Genomic DNA, 21,457 nt, shown 5'->3' with positions numbered 1-21,457 from the left:
GAAGATTGAGTAGGAGAAGACATTTTCCTAGGCGAGGATCTTGTTCATGGACCGAAGACCTGGGACTGAAAATGAGACTACTTAGTCAGCGGAATTCCATTGAAGAAACAAAATGGCGGATGGTGCGATTCGGGTCTTCGTGGATAACACAATAAAACAGGTTTACAATTTCGCTTATGTTGCTCGTTAGAAGTTTAAATACTAGTAAAGGACATCAGGGGAAATATTTGACAATTTTATGTTGTTTATTTCTTTGTAGAGATTGTTTAATCGCGTGAAAAACCCGGAAGAACCAGAGGCCAGTTCTGTTTGTTACCTTTATGGTGAAACACTGAAGGAAAAAGTTGATATCATTGGATGTGTGGCTTGTAGACACTCAGCTACCCCAGTGAAGAATGGGTATCCAGGAATCCCAGACTGGAAAAAGGAGCACACTGAACTGTCTTCCCTTGTTCCACATGGTAAAAACCACTTAGCTAGAACAAATATTACGTCGGAATTAAGTAAAATAACTTCTCAGGAATATCACTTTTGTACTTAATTAATTACTGTTATTTTGTCTAACTTTCTGAATCCATAGTGAGGAATTTATTGGCGAAAATAATTATGGCTGACAATGATGTCTGGTGTGTTGTAATTCATTACTGTGCCAACAGTGGAGAGTAATAATAATAATTATTTCATGAATCACACATTTTCTTTTGTTATTCAACATCCTTTATTTAACTTACATCCTTCATGAATATTAAACTAACTGAAACGAGGGATTTATACAGATAAATCCCTCATTTACATTGCCAGTACTGCGAGAAACGCACACATCAGGTTGCTTCTATTGTTCTCCGTTTCTCACCTAAGTGTGACGGTACTAATTAGCCGGCGTTTGTCCCCTTGAACAAAGGAATAATTTCATGAAGTAAGTCAGATAAATACCTCGAACGTCGGTATTAATCCATATATATAATAATGTTTATTTCTTATTTTGCGCAGTCTAACATGCTATAAAGATATGATCGAATGCGCATTACAAAATCTTAATATAAAGTAATGAATGGCTATTAAATCTAAATAATAACAACAATAATAATTTACAATCTCCGGTAAAACAATAAAATTAAAAATTATATGAGTTAATAAGAGAACTACTAAAAAGCTAATTTAAAAAGATGTGTCTTTAGTAAAACTTTAAAAGTGTTCAATGATTGGCATTGTCTGATTTCCAAAGGGAGTTGGCTCCATACTTTGGGCGCGACATTTTCAAACACCCTATCCCCTAGTGTCTCTTTTGTTCTATAGGTATTATCCATTAGAAGTATGCCCTGGTGTGATCTCAACTGGTACCGCGAGCTGTCATTGATTTTTATTAAGTCTAAAAGATAATAATTTAATAATTTAATAATTTATTAACTTATATAGCGCCCTTTAACATTAGAATGATCAAAGGCGCTTTACAATCCAAGAAAAACTAATATTTACAATAGATATTGCAATAAAAATGCCATTTGCCTTAGATCATTACAATAACAGTACTAAAATAAATAATAATAACAAATAAATAATGAATAAATGGATGAATGAATAAAAAGTAAATAAATAAAATACAAAACGCCTATAACATGGTAATGCGAAACTAAAACGCTAGCTTAAAAAGATAAGTCTTAAGAGATTTCTTAAATAGCGCTAGCAAATCAATCGTGCGGATGTGCGCAGGCAAGCTGTTCCACAGCGCAGGCGCAGAGGCATGAAACGAGCGGGCACCTAAAGTCATGCGCAGAACCCCTTTTGGACGTTCTAAAAATATTGTATCATTATTGCATAATGAATACCTAGACGATGATCTAATACAGATCAGGTTACTTAGATACTTAGATACTGTGGTGCGACGCCATAGATAGAGGGTGGTGAGATTTTTTTAGCTGAAAAAGGAAAAAGATCAGGTAATAAGAGTAATTAGAGCCTGAGGCAACAATTTGTATGTGTCCCCCCCTCCCCTCCCCTCCCCTCCCCTTCCCTACCATCCCAATGTCTCACTCACCTTGTCACTGTCCCCTCCCTTAAAAAAAAACCCCTCTTCTTCATTTTTGTACAAATTGATTGTTCATTTGTTCATCCAGGAATACAACTTTGTGGAATCTATTACTCCTGTGTGAAGCCCACAAATCCTGAGGCCTGCGAACTAAAAAACATATTTGATGGAGTGTGCACAAAGGTAATGGTTTTTGCGTGTTGTTGAACAAACAACATAAAAGTTTTCATTGTGGAGGCATGGTGTTCAACATTATAAACCCTATCCTCAATGTTTCAGTCATTTTTAAAGGAGTCATTGAAGAATTTTAAGAGATCAATACATGAAGGTCTCTCCAAATTGTGTTGAGTCTGCCATTTAGTTTGCCAGGTCAGGAAGCCAGCTTTGTTGAGTTTTTGACATGAGACCTCTCTCTTAGCTGAAATTCTTAATCTCTGTTCAACATCCTCTCTATTAACCCTGCTGTATAAAATAATGTGTAATGGTCCCTCTGTAGGAAATTACCATATTATCAAGGAGGATTAGTTGTTGCTCATTAGTGTGTAATCGTTTGGTTACAAGTGTGCTTCAAGAATAAATGATCGTCTTTTTTTGGTGATCAGTATTTTGTAACCCTCATTGTGAGGATGCAATGTGTCAGGCGTAATTAAGGCTTATTGTTGTAATTTGTAGGTTATAAATACAGATCTGTGTGCTTTTTTTAATTGAAATGTGTTCAACTTCGGACTAGTAAGATGTCAGAAAAAAACTTAAGTGCTTTATTTTAACTGCAGCATTTTGTCTCTTTGCATCAAGCAGTATACAGTATACAGTCTGTGGTAATACTCTTAGAAGTATTACTTCTCCCCTCTCGCTTCATTCCAAAGAACCTCTCAGCTGAGTGCCAGCTGTATGGACCACCTTGAGGCCTGTGTATAATTGAACCTTTTCTTTGGACATCTCACTCACTTCATATCAAATTTATTTGATAAATGAATGGTTATTTTCCACAGGATATTTACGACTTAACAAGTGAAAAAGTGGTGGTATTGCAACACTGTAGAACCAGTAATAGCAAAAGATGTTTTATTTATGATGAGGATCTTGGATCTGTGTCAGAGTGTGAATATCAAGAAGCAGATATTTTAGGAGAATTTCTGGAAAGGAGAATTTCATTTAGACTTCAAGTGAGCATCCCAATTCTCCTAGACAAGGATAAAAATGGTATTCTGTCTTTTATTTATTTATTTGTTCATTCATTAAATTTCTTTCTTTTCTTTCTTTCTTTCTTTCTTTCTGTCTTTCTTTCTTTCTTTCTTTCTTTCTTTCTTTCTTTCTTTCTTTCTTTCTTTCTTTCTTTCTTTCTTTCTTTCTTTCTTTCTTTCTTTCTTTCTTTCTTTCTTTCTTTCTTTCTTTCTTTCTTTCTTTCTTTCTTTCTTTCTTGCTTGCTTGCTTGCATGCTTGCTTTAATACTTACCTATTTATCAATGATGCCCACACAACACCAGAGCCAATGATTAACTCAAACCACATATGATAGCAAGTCCAAGAAATCAAATCTTCCACGCATTGGTAGAAGAGGAATGCTCTCACTACCTCACCATCCTTGGGTAGTAAGGAATCATCCGGTAAATAAAGTTCTCTAAAACAGATAATTTTGCTGGAGGTGTACGTACCTCAACAAATCTTTTCTTCAATGTGCAGTTCCAGAAAAAATCCATACCCACCCCACGGAAGGTCATCGGAAATTCCTAGGGGGAGGGGGGTCGTAAAAGTCAAAATTTTAGAAGCAAAGTATAAAGCTAAACTGGAATTTCCTAGGGGGAGCAGGATTGCAAAACAAAAGACCTTCCGTGGGGGGAGTATGGATATTTTCTGGAACTGCACAATAATAATTTTTATTTTTGTTTTCTCTCCTAGATATGCCGTCAAATGTAGCAAATAAAATTGAGAAATCATGTAAGCACCTGAATGCTGCATCAACAGTGTTTCATATAAAAGACTTGAACAAGCTACTGAAAAATCAGGATCTTGAAAGTGGAGAGTCAGAAACCTGTAAAGAACTATTGACAACAGTGGGATCCAGGCAAGAGAAGTCAGTGAACTCTCAAGGACACAGCAAAGGCAAAGGAAAGCAAAAAAGTGGGAAGACAGTGGCTTCTACAAATGTCTTGAAAGTTAAGGTCTGGTTCTCTCGTAATGATTATGTGTTTTATAAATTATGCCTTCATCAAAATTATATTAATTTTAATATATGTTGTGGTTCAAAACAAATTTTTTTTGGTTTTAAAATTTTCAACCCAGTTTAATACTGCACAAAGGAAAATAAAATTAAACTGGTTTTTGGTGAACTCCATAGAAGCTTTGTATCAGATTTGTAAATAACTGCGAAATTAAAAAAAATATAGGTTGGTAATGAAATTTTTAATAAAACCATTGGTTTTGGAACTCTCAGTCTTACATGTACTCTTCAATATTTCACCCATTCAAAACTTTGCTTCATTGAAATTTTGTTAGCTTTTGCGACTTTTCAATCGACCATGCCACATTTCTTTGCTTGCTTATGCCTCTGGATTCCTCGAGGAACATAGGGCCGCAACGACACTCCTCCAACGCACTCGGTTTTGGCTCGTCCTCTTCAGTTCGGCCCACGACATTCCGGTAGACTTCGTCTCGGCTTCAATGCTTCTCCGCCAGGTCTGCTTCGGGCGACCAACTTTGCGCTTCCCCTGTGGATTCCAGTCTAAAGCCTGTCTGGTGATGTTGGTTTCAGGCTTCCGCAAAGTATGGCCAATCCAGCTCCATTTTCTCTTCTTGATTTCAGTCTCCATTGGGGTCTGATTTGTTGTTGCCCACAGCTGTTCGTTGGAGATAGTCTCTGGCCATCTGATGTTGAGGATGTTTCTGAGGCATCTGTTGGTAAAAGTCTGAAGTTTGTGGGTGCTGGTCTTGGTCACTCTCCACGTTTCTGAGCCATAAAGCAGGACTGACTTCACGTTGGTGTTGAAAATGCGGATCTTGTTGCGGAGTGAGAGGGCTGTTGATCTCCAGATTGGTCTCAAGGTGTTGAAGGCGTGTCTGGCTTTGTTGATTCGGCACTTGATGTCTTCGTCTGTCCCCCCGTCTTTACTCACGACGCTGCCCAGGTAAACAAACTTGTCAACTTCCTTGATGTTCTCTTGGTTTAGCTGTAGTGGATCTTGCTGCTTGTTGTTCACTCTCATGGCCTCAGTCTTTCCAATGTTGATTTGGAGTCCAGTCTTTACTGCTTCTTCTGCCACACGACAGAGCTTCTCTTGTGCGTCTTGATGCCTATGGGAGAGAAGGCTGATGTCGTCTGCGAAGTCCAAGTCCTCCAGCTGTCTAGTAAAAGTCCACTGGATACCTGTCCTCCGGCCTGCTGTAGACTGTCGCATAACCCAGTCAACCACCATCAGGAAAATCGTCGGTGAGAGTAGACAACCCTGACGTACGCCGGTATGCACGGTGAATGGTTCCGTCAGTTTCCCGTCGTGGATCACTTGACAGGTGGCGTCTTCGTACATCTGCTGTATGATGGTGACAAACTTTGGTGGAAATCCATAATGGTACATCAGTTTCCAGATGACGTCTCGATTAACACTGTCAAACGCCTTCTGGAAGTCCACGAAAACTGTGTACAGGGGGGTCTGCCACTCCAGGGACTGTTCGATGATGATCCGTAAGGTTGCGATGTGGTCCGTGCATGAGCGGTTTTGTCGAAATCCTGCCTGTTCGTCCCGGAGTTTCTTGTCTAAGGCGGTTTTCAGTCTCTCTAGGATGATTCTGCTCAGTACTTTGCCCGGTATAGAAAGCAGCATAATTCCCCTCCAGTTGTTGCATTGTGAGAGGTCCCCTTTCTTTGGTAGCTTCACTAGGTGTCCTCGTTTCCAGTCCTCTGGAACTTGTTCCTCTTCCCAGATCTTGGTGAGTAGGGGGTGCAGCATGTCGGTTGAGGTCTGGACGTCAGCCTTGAGGGCTTCAGGTGGTATTCCGTCCGGTCCTGCTGCCTTGCCTGACTTGAGGGACTTGATGGCCTTGGTGATCTCTGTCTTGCTGGGAGGGTTGGTGTTGATGTCTAGGAGCTCAGTTGCTGGTGGGATGTCTGGTGGGGTGGGTGGTGCTGGTCTGTTGAGTGTCTCCTTGAAATGCTCGGCCCACCTTGCTCTCTGCTCTTCCTCTGTCGCGATGGCATTCCCGTTCTTGTCTTTCACAGGACGACTTGGGTTGCTGTTCTTTCCAGAGAGTGTCCTGGTGATCTCGTACAGTCGCTTCATGTTGCGCTGATATGCTGCAGTCTCTGCCTCTTCAGTGAGCTCCTCTATGAACTTTCTCTTGTCGCTCCTTGCGCTGCGCTTCACCTCCTTGTTTGTCTCCCAGTATCGCCTCTGCAGTTCTTGTTTCTCTGCTTGGTCCTGCGTCTGGTTGATCAGGTCTTTCAGTTTCTTCCTCTCTGTGATGATGGCCCAGGTGTCTGTTGTCAGCCACTCCTTGTGTTGCCTTGTTTTCTTCCCCAGGACTGTCGTGCATGTTGCCTTCCAGGTCTCTCGGAGGCTGCTCCATTGCTCTTCTATTGCTCTTCTAGAGCAATAGCAATATTTCTATTGCTCTTCTCGTCAGTCGTGGTGAAGACAATCCATCTAGGAGTAGGTTCCTCCGAATTTAATGTTCCTCTGGTCCTCCAGGTTGGGGGTTTGAATAGGGCTAACAACCCAATTCTAGAAAACAAAAGCCTGTTACAGACACCGCAACGACAACTACTGAAGACTTCTTGATTGAGGAAGAGTCCTCTCCTGTAGAGCGCATGACGCGAGCTGGTGAAAGCCTTCGGGAAGCCAGTGCGCCGACAACTCTTCTGACGACCAAGGCCAAGACCAGGATAGGGACCTGGAACATCCGAACCCTATACGAGACAGGCAAGAGTGCACAAGTGTGTAGAGAGATGCACCGCTACAACCTGAAAATCCTAGGCCTGTGTGAGACACGGTGGAATGGAAGTGGAAGAACACGACTTACGAGTGGAGACACCATCATCTACTCGGGGCAAGAAGAAGGACAACCACACATGTACGGAATAGCGCTGCTGATGACACCTGAGGCAACGCAAGCACTTCTGTCCTGGGAACCTGTGTCACCAAGGATCCTCACAGCAAGATTCAACTCAAAAGGCAGAAAAGTCACCATCTTCCAGTGTTATGCCCCCACCAACACGGCAGACATGGAGGAGAAAGAAGAGTTTTACGACCAGATCCAAGCAGTCATAGACAGAGCACCAAAAAGAGACATGAAGATCCTGATGGGAGACCTGAACTCCAAAGTAGGCACGGACAACACAGACAGAGAGCTGACTATGGGAAGACACGGCACAGGAGAGCAAAACGAGAACGGAGAGATATTCACCGAGTTCTGCACCTTCAACGACCTGGTCATTGGAGGAACTCTATTTCCACACAAGACCATCCACAAGACCACGTGGATTTCCCCAGATGGCAGAACAGAGAACCAGATTGACCACATCACCATCGGGCGAAAGTGGAGACGGAGTCTACACGACGTGAGAGTGAAGCGCGGCGCAGATGCAGCATCAGACCATCACCTGGTTGTAGCAGTTGTGAGAGTAAAGCTGAAAGCCTACAGAGATCAGGCAGGAAGACCGGCCTTCAAGTTCAACGTCCGCACTCTGAAGGAAAAGGCAAAGACAGAGGAGTTCAAGATAGAACTGAGAAACAAGTTCAGTGTACTTACAAACCTACAAGAAGAGACATTTCTTTGAAAGTTCTTCAAATTTTCAAAGAAAGATGACAAAATTTGTTCAAACTGTCCTTGGAAGTTCTTGAGAACAAGGACAAATTTCGACGAATTTCCCTCATTACTTTTGCACAGTACCGTTACTTCATTTTTGCCCAAGTTTCCTTGGTACTATGAATTTCACATTGGCCACTGATCATGGCAATACCAATATTGACAAACAAACAGACTGTAAATAGAGGGATTTATTGATTAAGAAATGTCATAGTACCTGCCAGCCTGTAAGTGGGAAATTTTGTTTTATTGGTTAACTTTAAAAATGACTTACAATTTAATTCAGTGTTCATCAAGAAATAGGTTTCATCTTACAACTATTATTACTCAGAAAATGGATGGACTAAATCAATAGTAAATATAACATTGCTATTTGCTTATCAGCTATCGCATTTGCTGCAATGTCGTGACCGTGCTCAACATATTTCACTCTTACATTTTTAATTTTTGAATCGCAGGATGTGTTGGATGTAAGATGTCTGCACCAGCTCACAGATTCTAAAAATAACACTGAAGCATTTGTTCCTATCATTCAATACAAAAAAGGTGCGATTTGGGTATATTTTACTTTCTTTGTGTTTTTTATGGAATCCACATGGCATTGCATATTTTTTTTAATCATACGTTTCATTAATGTTGCCATTTTTGCCATTTTGCAGCTGTTGTTTCACAAATCAAGTTAAACATTACCCTTGATGTAGTGTTGAACTTGTCAAAGGATAGTCCTGTAGCGGTCCTTCCAAAATTGTTTATATCTGCCATGTGTGCTCAGCTAAGAAGGATGGGATTTGTTATTACAGGGTTCTCAAAGGTGAGAACACTTTCATGTTGTGGTTGTGACATTGTTGAATTTGTTTAAGTCAAGTGTTAATGAGTATTATTTTCCAGTTCTTTTGATAGCCAAAAAGGTTGGTAAATCTGAGAAAACAGACAATGTATTTTGGTGACTGCTTTTTTCCTTTAGGATAACAATTTTCAACAAATTATCTTACTCTGTTGACTTGGTTTATTGCATTCTGTTGTATAAAATAATAATGGTTAATTTAAAGTGCACATGCATACAAATGATGATTTATAATTCTCAAATACATTAATAATTCATCAAAAGAAAACAAAGAAAATCACAACCGTGGCCGTGGTTTGGATATGTGATCCTAATTACCATAAAATTTTGCCAACTTTAGCCTTGAATTTCTCCAAGAATTATTGATCATTTGAGAAGGCATATCAAACACTCGAAAGTGTGTTTCATCAGACATCCAAACACCTTGAAGTTGTTTAAAAAAACTCGGCTGTGCCTCGTTTTTTCAACCTTCTTTGGATATCTGATGAAACACGCTTTCTCGTGTTTGATATATTACATGAACAATTCAGCCATGAACTCTCAAATGATATCCCAGCTGATATCAAGTTCCACCTTTCATTGGATCCAATCTGTTTGTAGGATAAGCCGGTATCTATACCTAAAGTGCATCACTTTAAGCCTCCTGGATTTTGTCATTTGGTCACTGCAATTTATCCCAGTACAACTGATGACCAACTTGGTAAGTTAAATATGTAGCTCTTACAAAACTGGAATTGATTTCTTCATCTGTATTTTGAAATTGGTTGTTACATTGCAACCTCATAGAAGAACAAAACAAGTGTGTGCCTTCACAGTCGCGTTGGTGTATTTTCCTGTGTATTTTCCACACTTGTACAAAAGTCTCCAGACAGTGGCCAAGACAGTGAAGTTGGCAAGTTTAGCAACACTGGTCCAAGTCTTGTTCCTCAAGAGTCGTGCACACTCAGTATCTCCTTTCATTACCATTAGATAGTAGTTAGCCATTCATATAAGCTGCACTCAGAACCATTGGCCCATGTAGGTTTTCCTAACACAACACATATCCCATGTCTTAGCTGTGCATGACTCTTTCATAACATGTTGATTATTGTTTATTGTTTAGTGGCCTACTATAAACAAAGGCACTCTTGAGGAATAGTTGAAGAAAAATGATCTTCATTTATTATCCTGAAATGTGGTAAACTAATGTCCCTGTTCTTACCAAATGTTTATGTTCAATTTTCGGACAGCACCTTACAGGTTGGAACTCCATAAGCGACTTCTTTTGCCACAAAACAGGCCTCTTTTGCGACCCTCCAACAGATACATCTTTGAAAATGAGCAACAACGAGGTACATACATCAAGGGTTATAAACAATAAGAGTAAAAACCTCTTACTAACAGAGTTTGAGGTCCGTACTGTAAGTTACAGACAGTGTGGGCCATAAATCAAGGGGGGAAAATGAGAATCTGTAACTTACAGTATGGACCAAGAAAACAAGGATAGTAAGATACTTATTAGAATTATTTAGAATTTAACTTGGTCTTGTAGTCTGACAAAATGTTCCATACAAGATTCACAGTGTTTCATTCATTCTTTTGTTGCATTGTGTAGGTATTTACTTGACAAATCCTCACACTGGATTAACTGGAGGTAAGAAAAATGAAAGAAGCCTTGTCAGATACAGTCTTTGTTCGGATAATTCAACAGTGAACATTTTGTGAACCACTTTAGTCTCTCTATTTGCTCAGGTGTTCCATGGTGGCCCACTCTCCTGCTCTTCTAAGAAAACTGATAGAGAATGAGAATGAGAGCAATCAATCTTGGAATATTTGAGAATCGGGTCATACTTCTTCCCAGCGCCAATGTTATTTTTGTTAAACTAGTAATAATGAAAGATTAGGATCTCAATTCCAGGCTCTCTCTCCTTTGCCAAGTTGGTGAGGAAGTCAACAACCCCTGCAAAATCTGCGGGGTATGCCAGATACGCATCCCAAGATCCATTCATTCACTGCAATCAATGTTGGTTGTCCCATACAATCTAGACTCCAATCTGTATTAGGAGTGTTCCTTCTATGTCGAATACAATAAAGAAGACCTTGAAGAACCGGAATTTGATAGTGATGATGAAATTCTTTAACCTCTATTTTGTCACACATCAACTGTGTCAATACATTGGTGCTTGGCAGGCAGATAATGACTAATAGAAATCATAAATGTGGAGATAATGGTGCAGCTGGCAATAAGAGGAACTTACTGCTTTGTGCAGGGAAAACTAATATTTAGATTTTGAAACTGTTTTCAGGTGTTTGTGGTGCTGTAGCAGTGGTGGATGGAACATATGCCTACCATCATTACATGCAGGATAACTTTAATGATGACGTGAGTATCCATCAGTCTAGTACTATATGTTGAATTGATTTTATGCCGCATCCTCTCTTTTGGCTGTCATGAACATTGAGAACATGTATAAATATTGTAGGACATAAATCAGTTAAAGTTGGGACATTAATAATTGACCTGTATTTTGACCTTAGATTACGCATAATTTTAAAAAAATTAATGTATTATTTTCAAACATTATTGCCCTGTTTCCCCATCCCCTTATGACATCCTCGTGGTAAATTCCAAATTGTCATTTTTCAGAGGGGTGGGTAGTTTGACCCAAAGCATGTTTTGTGGGGGTGAGGGGTGGTGGATATAGATAACTTCTGGAACAACACTTTTTTGTTGTTGTGCTGCACCAAGTGTTGAGGCCTTTATAAATCAACCAGTTTTATTGTTGAAACTGCCACAAAAGCTAGATATTTCCAAAAATAAACAAGTTTGGAATGCCTAAGAACCATGGCAAACTTTGAAAAGTTCAGAAACTAATGATGTTTAATGTGTTTCTCACAGGGGTGGGGATGTGCATACCGTTCACTTCAGACCATTGCTTCTTGGTTTCGTCACCAAGGCTACACATCAAAGCCTGTTCCAAACCATCGAGAAATTCAACAGGCTCTTGTTGATCTCCAAGACAAAAGTGAAGAGTTTATTGGGTCACGGCAGTGGATCGGCTCTTTTGAGGTCAGCATGTGTTTGGAACACCTGCTGGGAGTCACGTCAAAGATCATGTTTGTGAGTTCTGGAGCAGACATGCGCAGCAAAGGACGTGATTTGCAACATCATTTTCAGACTCAAGGAACTCCTATTATGATTGGTAGGTTTTGATGTTTGATTGACCGTATCTCCTGGCCATTGGTGTTTCTTCATATCATTGTTTGTGCGACCATGAGTTATAAATTACATACTGCAGGTTGAAAAAAAAATAGGGTTTTGCTGACATTGCTGACAAATTCTGCATTTTTTGTCTTTTGTCTTTCAAGTTTAGAAGACTATTTTGCCCACATGATGACTGGTTGTTTAACATATTCATTTGGCTAATACAAAAACTGTCACTGGCAATCTTGTGGTCATGCATTTTATGGATCATGAGTTAGCTACTAACAAGTGGGAAACAGGGAGTCTGAGCAACTTGCCTCCTTTGTTGTAATATTCCTTCTTCCTTCTCTTCCATGGCAAATGAATTTGTAGAATTTTTTCTCTAGATTTTTATCTCCTCCGTGGCTCTTTAAAACTTGTCACCCACTTCTTTCCCAGCTACCAAGTTTCTTACTGTCTGCCCTTCTTCAGTTCTAAAGCTTGGATTCTATTCTGTTTACAGGTGGTGGCGTTCTCGCGCACACAATATTAGGGGTTGATTTCAATGATCAGACTGGTGATATAAGGTTAGTATGCTTAGCGGTACAATCTTTGTGATGCCAAATAGTTATTTTATTTGTCTCTCAGAAATGTCTACCGAGAGGTATGACTTCATGTTGTATCAATCGTTAAGTGGTGTCTTATGTGAGAGATACTCATGTAGCATTGATTTGTAACCTTGGCAATCTGAGAAAAAGGATATGTATAGGACCTGGTATTTTACGTGAAATCAGAAGAATGAATTGTTGTATATTTTAGGAGCTAGGGAAAGACTTTTCTGTAATCAATATCGAAGTTTAAAACCCACCAAATGTCAAGCGATTGACTAGCACAACCTTGAAACTTTGCATTTACTAAACAGTTGAATGTGGCAGTTGATCGATACACTTGGTAATGTGGTCTTCAAGAAATAAAAAAATTTTCAAATTAATTTCCACCACTTTTGGTTTACAGGTTTCTCATCCTTGATCCACACTACACGGGTGGGGAAGATCTCAAAGTTATTTTAGACAAGGTCAGTAAGTGAATTAATGAACTTTGACATGTCATGTACACAAGCACAAACCATCAAGCGGAGATCTAGGTCTTCACACTTTCTACCTGAAAATCAGTGCTTTGAATCTTGGTCTCTTTAATCCTGGTTTGTCATTAGACAAGATGCCTAGCTTAAAAGTGTACTTCTCTGACTAAAGGTAAAAAGTATTAACTAGGAATCCCAACAAGAAAAAACATGAGTTGCTATGGTCCATCGCAGGTCTCCCTTAATACCCATTATACATCCAGGTAGGTAGAGACCAAGCAGAGTAAACTGGAGCCCTGTTTAAAGAAACAGGGACTAAACAATGACTGAAACCATAACAACGACAACAATCACGTGGAAAGGGTAAAACTACCTGCTGATAACAACGACTGAAACCATTTGACCACTACATTTTCACACATGGGGCCAGGAATATATATGAAGCACTTGTAAGAGATCCTGAACTTCTGAACTTGACATATTTACTGGACTCACTACCATCATCAGATTTAGTAATGCTTGATTGGATTTATGCAATGGGAGACTGCCTCTTAATGTAAAAATTGATGGCTCTCAATCCTCCTATATACTTCCAAATACTAGGAGAAGGAGAGAGCTGGGGTGGTATAACATCCAATCCCTGCAAAGGGAGGGGGGGGGGGGGGCAAGGATGGGGTAACATCCAATTCTGGGGGGGGGGGGGGGTAACCTTCTTTTGGTCATTTTATAACCTGGATGAAGACAGTGGCGAATCAGTTTCCACTGATTATCAATATAAAACACAAGCCATTAACTGCCCCCCACACCCCCACCCCCTAAACTCACAAGTTTAATCCATTTCCTTTCAGGGGTGGTGTGGGTGGAAAGGACCTGACTTCTGGAATCAACAAGTCCACTACAACATGTGTATGCCACAGAGACCAGACATGATATGACAACAAAATTGATTTATTATTCTAAGGTCTTAGTATTTATTTTAAAACAGAAAAACTATTTTGCCTCTCAGTGACTTAAATTCAGTGCAGTGGGAGATGGTAAATTAAAGTAATAAACAAAAAGCAATTTTAAAAAACTGTCTTTCTCATTAATTAAAACTGTGCCTGGTTTCAAATAAAATAAAGTTCAATTCATACCAGCTATTTAAACAGTCTCAATTTGCTTTGAAGTGATGTAAAAACAATACAAAATAATGCAACTCTGCTTTCAAGTGACGTGAAAATAATGCAACTCTATTTGGAAAACTTGGCAAGTCATTCCATCTAAAATATGCATTAGCAACTAAAAGAGCAAAATAATGGAAAGCAGTTTTTAAAAATAGATTAGCCAACGTGTTTTTCTCATGTTCTCATGGCACTTTACTCAAACTCCATGTCTGTCCTGTGTCATTTATGGTGAAACTTTCAACTTTTTGCCCAAAACATGCTGTATGAAGAAGTTGATTACTATTTCACTACATCTAAGTTCTGTGACTGAAACTTTTAAAACTGTGTTCATGTCTTCTACAAACAATCACATTGCACTACGCTACTTTATTTGTGAAGTCAATTTTCAGAGTGCAAATTTATCGTCAGTGACTTCAGGGGCTTGGCTCGCCAGTGAACCTCTGTGGTGGGCACAAGCCCAAGTTTCTTTCACTGTGGCTTGAGGTAAAACCGTTTGTTCAGTGAGTTCTGAAAGATAACATATCAGAATTGTCAGACTGTAAAATGATAGCTGTTTTCATCTAAGAAATCCTAGTGATAAACATCACAGGAAAGTACTGCTCGGTAGCTTTCATTTGAAAGGTCACACTTTGGGATTTCATCCAAGAAATCCTAATGATAAGCATCACAGGAAAGTGCTGCCCAGTAGCTTTCATTTTAAAGGTCACATTTTAGGATTTCATGCAAGAAATCCTAGTGATAAACATCATAGGAAAGTACTGCTCAGTAGCTTTCATTTGAAAGGTCACATTTTAGGATTTCATCCAAGAAATCCTAGTGATAAACATCATAGGAAAGTACTGCTCAGTAGCTTTCATTTGAATGGTCACATTTTAGGATTTTATCTACAGGCAGAGGCTAGGAACACAGAACTGCCTTGTTGAGCGTAAACGATACCAATGTAAGAGGTTGTTCGACAGATTCCATTTCAGAGGCTAGGAACACAGAACTGCCTTGTTGAGCGTAAACGATACCAATGTAAGAGGTTGTTCGACAGATTCCATTTCTATGGTTACCTGCGTCTCGCGCGAGTTACGCCTCTGCGAGCGTGACGTGAAGACACGCACGTAATTTCGCTTTTTATTGCAGGTAAAATAATGTCTTTAGTATATCAAATGTCTTTACCACTTGTCGCACATTTGTATGGATGCCAACTCTAAAAAACTTTCAGTTTATGATTTTTAGTGTTTTCGTGCGGTCCTTTTTTGTACGAAGAAAATTCATGAAAATTTTTAAAACTCTTGGGAATTGCCTTGTAAAGTAAGATTAAGTGAAAGTATTAGAAACTACATGGCTATAATATCCCATTTATCACAAACTTTTTGTAGGCTCGTTTGTTCGTAAGACTAGCGGCTAAACGAAATCATGAAACGGTGCCGAGAGCTGAAACTTTTTGAGTTCGAGAACTTATGAAAGTGTTATTGGAAGAAAACGTCAGGGTTTGGGTTATAGTTTGAAGGCTCGACTTTTCCTATGAAACGGTCAGAAGATTCAGAATCGTTGAGGCGGCAGGTTTTGTCGACAAGATACCGTGTAGCATGAAAATTTTGCGGGTTCTAATTTTTGCGGATTTTGCGGATTGACCTCGATCCGCAAAAATTAGTTCCCGCAGAAATAAACACCGGTAAAATAAAACGCCGCAAAAATTAACTCCCTTCAGTCAAATTAACAACTCCACTTTTAATAGATCTGCGCCACTGGGGCGATTTACATTCGACCAACCATGCTCTAGTGGCGCTTCTGCGGCAGCCTGCACAGAAGTTATCTCAAATCTTGAAACTTCAACTGAACAAGAGTGTTATTTATCATCGGCTGAGTCTGCCTCATTGCGTTACAGTAGGGCAAAGTTTTGCATTTTAGCAGGCCGCTCCCAGTTAGGTCTCAAAGTTGTATACTTGCTACATCTTTCACTCGAAAGCCCCTCTGTATGCCTAGAAACGTTTCAGCTACGGTAATTCAAACACTCATACTGCTTTCTTATAAAATAATGTAGTGTTCGGTTGTGCATAGTAGGCCAGGTAGGCTTTTTGTTTTGTTGTTGCTCAGTCCCTTTACGCAGTAAGGTATTACAGTGATATGTCTCTAATATGTAAGTAGAGTGAACTGTGACTCAACATACCGTACAATAAAAGTTAAAAATATTAAGGTTTCTTCCACTTAAATGCTCTGTTACTTGAACAGAGCATCGCAAAAATAAGTTCCCAGCAAAAATTTTAGTCATCTCGAACCGCAAATATTTGTTCCCGCAAACTACAAAAACTCGCCAATCCGCAAAATAAAACTCCCGCAAAATTTTCGTGCTACACGTTAGACGAGAGAACGAGTCTTTACTCTGTAGATTGCGTTACTGCGTAACCAAATTCTTCCATGACACTGGGTTGATGATCATAAATCATGGAGAACAAGATAACAGCATTCTTGGAATTCCAAATGAGACAACCTTATCAAAAGTTTTAATTAATTAAATTTCTGTTCTTTGGTTTGTTTGGTGGTCCGATTTTCCATTTTGTCAAGTGAGCTGCGACATAAAACGATATTTATAGTCACTTAATTAAAGTGGTATTTAGAAAATGTCTGCAGATTTGCGTATTATGACAAGTTTCTTGGCAGTTATCAATCTGTTTTCCAAAGAGGGAAATTTTACAGGGGGCTCTTGTTAAACGAACCACAACCGGAGTACATAAAAAACAACACTAATTAAAAGTATTGATGATCAAAACGGCTGAACTCCTGAACTGTAGTTTGTGTTGTAACAGTATTCTAATTGCTCAATTATTAAACATTGCTATTGAAATCAACCACGTATTTTTGAGGACATGAATTGGGAAAAAGAGAACTTAGAAATGAAAACAAAAATCTACCATGCCTGCGGCTTCTCCGTTATCACGTTTTAATAGACGCACGTAAAAAAACAATATATCTAATGAACGAGTTATTTTCCTTTCACAGAATCCGTGTTGTTTCAGGCGGTGAGAGGTCAAAATCCGGTCGAAAATTATGAAATCCTGTAGTGGGACCTTTCAGTGAAGTTTTACAAACACTACTTTGTATTCGCTTTCTTCGTTTCTTAAAGTTTTCCACTAAGGTAGGAAAACTAAAAGTTTTTATGGTGGTCTAAGATGGGCGGTCGCTAAACAATACGCGGGTGTCAAAGTTAAATACTCCGAGGCAGAGCGTATATTGTGTGCGAATTACTTTCCTTTTATAAATGTGCTGTCTGATGTTGTGTAGAGTGCAATTTTTTTTAGACTATCAAATATCAGTTAACTTTTGGTATTTTCTACCAAAAAGTCCTACTTTTCCCAAAAAGGGCAAAGCTTCTTTTTATGAACGAGTTTGAGAATTTCGTACACATTTGTTAATTACAATTCAAGGACTGGATTGAAATGGCAAACAAACCAGTCCAGTATCTACAATTATCAGGGGAACCTTTGTCTGTTCATTAACGTAAGCCAAATATCGATTTAGTGAAAATATTAATGAAGACTGCTGAAAAAGACTACTGGGTAGCCGTAAGCATGGCTTGTATTGCCGCGAAGTTTTGAAGGCTTCGCTAACTTGCTTTCTATTGTAATGCACTTGAGATCTTCAAAATAAACATAAATGCTGTATGATTAAAATTTTGTGAGGTGCCACTCTTAAGGCAAAACAAGAAAAATATTATATGTGGCTTTCCGTTGAAGAATGTTCATTAAATACAAACGCTAAATTTTAAAATATTGAGCACTGCAATTTTGTGATACTGTTTATCTTGCTGGTGGTTGTACGTTTTGGGTCTGTGGATGAAATCCTGAAGTGTGCTCAAATTGAAAGCTGCTGAGCAAAACTTTCCTGTGGGTCTGTTAATCTTTTTCAAATGGAACTTTGAGAGAAAAAAATTAAAAAGTACTTTTACGCTCTAAGAAAAGAAAGATTAAGAAAACAATCTTAATAGAAACAAGCCTTCTGTTCTCTGACTTACCCTGTTTTACGAGGCCAGGCCGGCCGGTAAAAACAGCCCCATTTCCCAAGGCCACATTGTCTGCCTTCTCTCTCGTCCAACCGTACTCAGGATATCCAATGGATTCTCCATGATATCTTCGACCACATCCAACATGTCCGACAAAGTTTTCCCGTCCAGATCGGCGAATAAATTCACCGCCGTGAAATCTGGCGGCTGCATGAAGTAATGTGGTAGGTTGCCGTCCTTTAGCGCTTTCTTGAGGCGCTCCAACAGTGCGAAAAAACGCCGAGAAATTTTGTCGGCGCTCCACTCGTGATAGTCCGGAAAGCTGTCGGATTCGTGGAAAAGCAGGGTCTTGATGTGGTATGATGAAAGCTTCTTGAGTTGATCCTCGTTGTCGCGGATTTCGGTTAAAATCCGCAGCAGCTGAACGCGGCAGCCTTCGCTGAGAGCGCGGATGCGGTTTTTCTCCGCCACGTAAAACGAGAGCCTCCAGATCATCTCGTTTTGAACATAAGGCTTGCAAACTACGTGCGAGGACGAGGGACAGTCCCTGCGTGAAGGATCGGAGCGAGAATCGGGAATAACAAACGCAGGAAGAATATCTACGGAAATGTCTTTGTTGATGGTTAATCGTATTACAGGGCCTTTCTCGATCGATATACTGCTCAAGTGCTTTGGAAGCTTTTCCGCGCGTCCGTCTTTGATGTGCGTGTTCAAAACCTTTACAGCTTTCTTGACGTACCTTCGTAGGAGCGAGTTGATTTTGCCAGCTGCCAAGAAGCCGTTAGTCGTAATGCAGTCCTCCCAGACACTGTAGTCTTCGGAGCTCGGCTGCAAGCGGATCCCACCCGTGCGTTCATCCAGCGCCGTGTACATTGCAGAGCTGGAGCCTGGCGACAGCTGAACAAGCATATCCATCTGAATGGGTTCTTCAGCTTGCAGTCCATCGTAAGGAATACCCTGCGACACAAGGCTGTTAGCGCGGAATCTGTTGTCCACCATTTGGATTTTCCGAAAGCATTTATGCACAGTGTCGTAGGCGATTTCTTCGCAGATTTCTTTGCGCTCCAAGCTTATTCTCACGCGATTCTCGTAGAATTCGTTCAATTGAACAGCGACAGGGTCAAGCTGAAATTGAGGCTTTTTAATCGAGCTTCTACGGCGGTCGGGCGTCCATGGAATTTCGGATTTCCACTGGGCTGGCGGCGACGGTAACTCTTCGGGATAGGAATCTTCAGAAGCCCATGACTCGTTGTCCGAAGCGGAGGAAACATCGAGGCTTCTCGTCGACGAATTCGGGCTCAAAAGATTAGGGTTTGGCATTTCGTTGCTGTTGTCGTCGAACATTTGTCCACCTCTGTTTTTTCTCCCGAGCGCGCTAGACATTCGAATGCCGGTTTTTCACTCTCCGCGCAAAACGCAAGTCTTTGTTTGCACACCGACGCTTTCGTCCAGTCAGACAAACGTAGCGGTTGCTTGCAAAATATCTAGCGTGAGCGAACTCTAAGCGTGCTCCCTCGCATGTTTGACACACGGCGATACACACCAAACACACAAATTTCAGTTATTTCCGGTGGTACTTGAGCGATGGAGCTTGTCAGCTCTCAAGCAACCTGATGGCTAACGAGATGAGCGAAAGATTCTTAGGTACAGATAATAATCAGATAATAAAACAAATTCCTTTACCCAACCATCCGGAAAATCTACGCAAATGAGGTGACTGCTAAATCTATTGATCGGGTTTATCAGTGTCCAACCGCAGCTGACCAATGAACTTGACATATTTGTCACATCTCGGCGGCTTCTCTGTACAAACGTTGCTATAGCAACTGAGAAGTAATTCGAGATCTTGTTTCCGGTCATCGTTGCATACGTTTGTGAAACTGTCTGCCAAAAATAAATACCAGTTGAACTGTACGAGTGAACTTTTTTTTTTTCCATTCACTCGTCAAATTTTCTTACACGGGCGTGTCTGTTTTACACATACTGTGTGATAAACCTTAACAGTGGTGCGATTATTTTATGGTTGCATATCTTTTGTAGAGTCGATCTCAATTTATGTAGCAAACTAACCAGTTGCGAAAAAGACTTACTGATTTCATTCCATCTCAGATAATTCGTCTGTTTTCTCTTTCCCTGTCAGCCTAGCAGCTTCGCAGATATAATCTCAATGGTATACAAAGAAAGACCTTGGCCCTATTCCCTTTATAATGGGAATTTAGAATCGTTTTGAACTATTTACTATGCAAGGATCAAGGATGAACAAGACGTCACGTTAGTTTTGTGAGCAGAATAGTAAGTGTATCTATAATTTCCACTCAAGAAAAAATGCAGAAAATGCAACTCCTTGCAACTGAAACAGTTTTCGATTTCTATGTAAGAGGGTGACATCTCCCGGAAATGAACTCTAAATCTCATTTTTTTCGTCAAGTGGATAAATCGAAACAAATATCTTAACCTTAAAAGGTTCGAAAGTGGTTTCATTTCCGATAGTGAGAGAGCGAGCGAAAGACACGTGCGCGCGCGAAAATCGCCTCCCACGAGGATGCGTGACGCGCGCTCGCGTGTTTTGCTAATCTCTCTATTCCTAATAGAAGAATACTTGTAATCTGGGAGAGCGCGCGTGGTTCAGTCTTTAGAAGGTAGGCGCGACCTCCCCACGAGATACCGGGGAGCCAGGCCGGGCGACATTTGGGCTACCGGACAGACAGTGAACGCGAAACAAAACGCGCAGGACCTAAGGGACTGGTCGCCTGGAATAGACAACAGGAAGATGCTTATTCACGCCATTCGCTATTCTCTTTTACAGCTGCCTAGTCATGATACAAGCAAACCGGCGCTGGCATGTTCGAACACTGCCAACCACTTTGTCTAGAAAAGGAAGAAAATAAGGAGTGCTCGTAGTAACTGAAAGCTAAAGAAAGTCCTTTGCCCTTTTTGCATTCAAGTCATCCCTTCATCAAACTTTGAACCTGGAGAGAAAGTCTCATGAGAACTAATACCCATGCTAGCTCTGTCCTCCGTAGGCGCCTCTTTCGGGCTCGAGCCCATGTCAGTAAGAATTCCTTTTTCAGAAAGAATTCCTTTTTTTTTTTTTTTTTTTTTTTTTTTTTTTTTTTTTTTTTTTTTTTTTTTTCAAAATAAACAAGGAAATAACTTTTAGCAAGCGAGGAGAAGGGGAGGGGGGATGATCTTGTCTCCATTCTTCAATCCTTGCTTTGTATTTCAAATTTTATATTCTTTTGACTTGTGGCACGTTGCCGGTTGTATTTCATGTGCTAGATACTAGTTCCTGGTTACTATGTAGACATAGCTTAAATTCCCTGTCAGGCTGACATCTAATTCATACGCCACATTATTCACATAAAAAATACTGCACTCTGTTCAAACAATTAT

General features: G+C 40.1%; 3 protein-coding genes across 3 annotated transcripts; 2 read left to right on the top strand and 1 right to left on the bottom strand.

Moving 5' to 3' along the window:
* The first annotated feature begins 36 nt into the window (after nucleotides 1-36).
* On the top strand, nucleotides 37-14,044 carry LOC146471819 (ufm1-specific protease 2-like). The gene is made up of 15 exons (XM_085120381.1): nucleotides 37-160; nucleotides 260-461; nucleotides 2,115-2,209; nucleotides 3,019-3,229; nucleotides 3,926-4,188; nucleotides 8,284-8,371; nucleotides 8,485-8,636; nucleotides 9,270-9,369; nucleotides 9,899-10,000; nucleotides 10,264-10,302; nucleotides 10,955-11,031; nucleotides 11,548-11,851; nucleotides 12,356-12,419; nucleotides 12,847-12,907; nucleotides 13,762-14,044. The coding sequence occupies exons 1-15, from the start codon at nucleotides 113-115 to the stop codon at nucleotides 13,846-13,848; spliced, it is 1,893 nt and encodes a 630-aa protein (XP_084976507.1). The 5' UTR covers nucleotides 37-112; the 3' UTR covers nucleotides 13,849-14,044.
* Nucleotides 6,642-7,796, top strand: LOC146471820 (protein CFDP2-like). The gene has a single exon (XM_085120745.1). It carries the CDS (start codon nucleotides 6,828-6,830, stop codon nucleotides 7,794-7,796), a length of 969 nt encoding a protein of 322 aa, XP_084976871.1. The 5' UTR covers nucleotides 6,642-6,827.
* Nucleotides 13,846-20,109, bottom strand: LOC146471818 (cyclic GMP-AMP synthase-like receptor 1). Its single transcript, XM_085120384.1, has 2 exons — nucleotides 18,077-20,109; nucleotides 13,846-14,583 (listed from the first exon to the last, which is right to left on the bottom strand). The coding sequence occupies exon 1, from the start codon at nucleotides 19,445-19,447 to the stop codon at nucleotides 18,083-18,085; it is 1,365 nt and encodes a 454-aa protein (XP_084976510.1). The 5' UTR covers nucleotides 19,448-20,109; the 3' UTR covers nucleotides 13,846-14,583; nucleotides 18,077-18,082.
* Between the last annotated feature and the right edge of the window lie 1,348 nt (nucleotides 20,110-21,457).

This window comes from Pavona decussata, unplaced genomic scaffold (assembly GCF_977016875.1).
Source record: "Pavona decussata unplaced genomic scaffold, jaPavDecu1.1 SCAFFOLD_102, whole genome shotgun sequence".
NCBI classification, from domain to species: domain Eukaryota; kingdom Metazoa; phylum Cnidaria; class Anthozoa; order Scleractinia; family Agariciidae; genus Pavona; species Pavona decussata.
Note: the sequence above shows the minus strand (reverse complement) of the source record. Positions and strands in the feature narration are given on the sequence as shown.